The sequence below is a fragment of the Limulus polyphemus genome, unplaced genomic scaffold (genome assembly GCF_000517525.1).
Source record: "Limulus polyphemus unplaced genomic scaffold, Limulus_polyphemus-2.1.2 Scaffold647, whole genome shotgun sequence".
In the NCBI taxonomy this organism is placed as follows: domain Eukaryota; kingdom Metazoa; phylum Arthropoda; class Merostomata; order Xiphosura; family Limulidae; genus Limulus; species Limulus polyphemus.
In genome coordinates, this window is record NW_013666257.1 from 259061 (window position 1) to 263773 (window position 4713).

Genomic DNA, 4713 nt, shown 5'->3' on the forward strand with positions numbered 1-4713 from the left:
GTATCTTTAATTTTAACAATAAAATTACTTTGCACACGGACTACTCAAAACAAATACTCAATATATTCATGGACAAATCTTTATTTTATTAAAAATACTTCCCTAAAATATGATTTTTTGTATGTGAAAGACTTGTAATGTTAACAGAAAGACTGCCAAATTTTGTTAAGATATATACATTATATTGAGAGTTATAAGTATTAAATCTAAAGAGTACAAAAACTTCACATGGTCGGTCAAATTGACCGAGCCTGCATTGATTGTGTTAATGCTATTTTATCTTTATATCTAGCAGTAAAATGACCATTAACGAAATTGACAATTAATTAATTTCTACTAATCATCCAGCTCTACAGAAGAGGATACAAGTCAATCCTGATAGATCCAACTAGAAATAAAAGCTAAGCTTGGCCCTAATAATACGAGAGATTTATCTCAGAATCTCATTGAATTACACTAAATAAATGCTCTGTCCACGAGCATAAATCTTTCAACATCAGATAATGAAAGTGGATTGTAAGAAAACAATGAAGAAAACACAGCAAAATGGCATATGACATACTGTGCTTCATGTATCTATATAAATATAATAGTTTGTTGTCTGTCCATGTACCTACATCGCAGGGTGTGGATTGGATGGATCTTCACCAAAATTGGTATGGAGGTTTATTAGGTCCATGCAGGTACATAAAAATGTTCAGTTTTGCATTTTTATGGCCGATTCCTAGCACTACTTCATCCCCTGTACATGGATCTACAATAAATTTGGCATGAATGTTTGCTGGGTCCATGTGGAGAAAAAATGCAAATTTGCATTTCACATTTTGTTTCTTGAAGTTTTTATGGGCATTTTTGTATTTTTTACAATTACATATAAGGGAAACAGCTTTATATCCTAAGATAACCTTTCATTAATCATGAATTTACATAACTTCCATCCAGCTAGTAAATAAATAAACTGTATTAGGAAGTATCTTGCTCTCAAATGTTTGAAGAAGGATTGGTCAGATCATTTGACTTCCTTCAGATATGAAATCAGCAGAGGGCAAAATTTCATGCTTTCTTTCAAAAGTGTATGTTTTGGTCACACATTGGCTATGCCATATACAACATAATACCTTGACTAATAATACAATCACTTCTAGAAATAACATACCATCCAATCTTTTAGATCATAAATTAATGGAATGTACAGTTAACTTACCACAAATTCTGGATTATCCACTTGTAAGTTGTTGATGTCAAAATTCATTTCCTGAGAGTGAGAGATAGAAATGTATATAAAATTTTCATTGACGTTTATTTTCCAAAACTCTTAAACATAATAGGTATACAATTATTCCAATCCGTAGCTATGTCACTTCTTTGACAGTTAACATGTCAAAAACAAATCCATGCAGTTTCCATCATAGCAAAATTAACACAGTGCTACTTTTAAACATACATTAGGTTTCATATTTTTCTTCTTGGTTTACAAGTTTTCATATTTGTAAGATAAATAGGATGCTTGATATGGAAATAAAAATTCTAGTTTGAAGACAAACTTAATTCTTACAGTTTATAGTTTTGTCTCTCAATTGTAAAGCTAAAGACTAAAATAAAATTGTTCTTCGATGAAAAGCAAAACATATTTAAATACCTCTCTTGTATATCCTAGTGGTAGTTTTAAGAACTTATTTCCCATCACCACCAAAAAGAAAGGTCAATAGTAATTCACACTGCACGCTTCAGTATTAAGCTCACATAACCACTCTAAATGTTCTTGTTCATAAGTAATATTAACTCCTGCACTTCACAATACATCTTGAGTACAAGCTCACAGAAGTCGCATGAATTTTGAGACATTATGGAATTTTTTCTAGATTTCAATGTTTTAAGAATAGTTTGTTGTTGTTTATTTAAGCAAGCAACTGTCTCTTTCAGGGATATATTTATGACATGCATAAAACTTTCCAATGGCCAAACTAGGTGAACCTCAATGTTTGGAGTGTAATGACTTGAAAAGAGTTAATTGCAAAGTGAGGAACAAACCAACTTGGAAGAACCTTGTTAGAACTTGAAATATTCACTCGAAGGAACAAAAATGTCCTTACTATGTTTATAAAATCAGAATAAGTTAAATGGTCATTTGAGAAATATATGTACATTTCAATACACTTAGGGCTAAATTTTAATGATTTTTTTTCAAAACCCTGCACTGGTCAGTTTGCATATGGTCATAATTTTACTTGGACTTAAAACTTATTTTGCTCTCCAAGATACTTCTGGCAAGTTTCAGTATGAACTTTATTTGTTTTTCTTTAACTTCCTGAAACAAAATACCAACATCAACAAATACCTGATCAAAGAAATAAAAAAAAGTCTTAAGCCATAACATTTTCATTATAAAAACTTTCTAGCATTGGTGATCAAAATTAAAATTCCCAAGACTTCGTTCACTCTAAAAAGAAAATCGGTTTTCTTAAGGATTTTCCAACAAGAGGAACACCATGAAATGGTTCTGAAAAGTCCTTCTTTGTGCTTAGTTATAAGATATTAAACTGTCCACGTTTCAGTGAAACACAGCTAAAAATGTAAGAAATAAACAAAAAATACAGCTATGTTAACAAGACACTTACCTTGGAGACAACAGTGACAACAAGTTATATCAGTAAACACAATCAGAAAGTAATACACACACACTTTTACAAAACACACCAGAGCAAAATGTAATCCTTTAACATGTTGTACCTAACCGTACAATACATTAATGACAATCTACAAATTATACTCAAGTTCTGTGTCTGAGGTAAGACTGAACCAACACTAAAGAGCAAGAGTAAACTAGAAGAGCACTCAGTAGAGCACATACCTCCACCATGCAGCATTGAACATATTTGGCTCCCAAAACATATGTTTGTATGTCCATCAATATTAAAGAACACAAACCATTTTTGGCAGGACAATGAGGAATAATATTCTACATATGTCCATCCTGTTTCATCAAAATCTTATCATTTTTTTCTGAGTTATAGAGCAAAAAATAGTGTGAAAAATAGGTCCCCATGTTAACACAATGGAATTTTTTTTCGTGATTTCCCTGTGATTCTCCAAAAGGTAATCACTTTTAAGTTAGATCATAGTCTAAATGTACGCCAATTTACGTCGATCCGCCTAACATTGTATTTTCTAGGAACACATCCCTGACGTAAATGAGAGCATTTCTGTATATATAAGAGTAATAAATATTAAGAAATGGTTTACTTCTTGTGAAGAGGTTTGGTTTGATTGCTTTCTCTCAGGTTCTTTGTATCCAACTGGAGCAGCAAACTCTACCTAAATAGAGGGTATATTTCTTAGTATACAAGTGTTAAATTATGAACAAATATAAACAAATATAACACTTTTTTTTTCTCTCATTATCTAACTAAACTGTACTACTTTTTTAAAAGAAAAAAAAGTTGCATTTTCACTTTATCTGAAAAATTCTTCATAAGGTATACATTGTTTTGTGGTATTATATTAATCATCAAATTACCATCTTCACTACCGGGGGGGTCCACATATTACTATATGTTAAGTAGTTTCATGTTTCTGCTCATTATAAAACTTAATACAGAAAACTGACAAAAAACATTAGGTGAAATCACTGATTTTCATATAAAAGACACAAGTTGACTCCAGCAGTAATTAGTGAGATTAATTGGCAACAATTGTAATTTTGTTTAATTTTTTAATGTGATAGTATGTCACTAGGGGCCCTGTAATCAACAAGCTTTAGGCCCCAATACAATTCAGTGCATAAATAATTTAGAAAAATGTGTATGAAAATCAGATGAGTATTATATGAACACCTATCGATAATTCTAGGATTACATAAAAAATACTACTACTATTGAAGTGATCCTATAATTTTTATTGAGAAAGAGAGACATGGCAAAACTTACATTTAACTTAACACAAATGAGACAGTATTAAAAACGTAATGTCACAATTATAATAATATATTTTTTATACAAAATTAGTTCAAAGAAGGTACCACTTACATTCATGTCACACTCAATAATTGACACTGCTGATCCAGGTTTTGTTTCTAACACACATAGCTCATAGATCTAGCCCAAAATACAAACATACACAAGAAGTCTTGAAATGATACTTTCTCATCTATTCTATGTGTAGCAATCATACAACAAGATGTAACATTCAAGTTTTAATAATCACAACTGTATTTCTGGCATTAGTCTAAAAACAATATTTAAATACTATTTTACTTCAAAATAATCAACCCTTTTTAAAAGGCTTACTTTATATATAAAACAGTTCATTTTAACAAACAAAGAAATGTCTTTCCCAAAATGATCAAAGTTAGTAGTAATAATGCTTAATAACTAAAAAAAATCCATTTAAATGTTTCACTTGTTTTGAATCAGCAAAATAATATATTGTAGCCCTTTCGAGATGGGTCATGGGTGAAAGGCCACGTCATTCCGTTTGTCCACTCTCATTCAAAATTTTATTGAACTACTATTTCATGAATTTATGTCAATAAGTTTGGCATCAAACTATAGATTATAATTCAAATTTTAGAACTATACATTACTCAATTTCTTAATTTAAAAGTAAATATTAAAAAACACAGATAGACATTGATTTTTGTATGTCACGTGGTATGTTGAATGCAACACTGGTTCAAATTAGATGTTTGTGAAATCAAAATACTAAGTCTATAGT

The 4713-nt window shown here is 30.4% G+C and overlaps 1 protein-coding gene across 1 annotated transcript in view; it reads right to left on the minus strand.

Annotated features, from left to right (window-relative positions):
* The window catches only part of LOC106459683 (ubiquitin recognition factor in ER-associated degradation protein 1-like), a 20699-nt gene that overhangs the window by 4603 nt on the left and 11383 nt on the right, over positions 1-4713 (minus strand). Inside the window, exons 7-9 of the mRNA XM_013919325.2 lie at positions 4026-4094; positions 3244-3315; positions 1205-1255 (exon numbers count right to left, since the gene is read on the minus strand). Of these exons, the coding sequence (XP_013774779.1) occupies positions 1205-1255; positions 3244-3315; positions 4026-4094 (192 nt within the window). The remainder of the gene's footprint in view (positions 1-1204; positions 1256-3243; positions 3316-4025; positions 4095-4713) is intronic.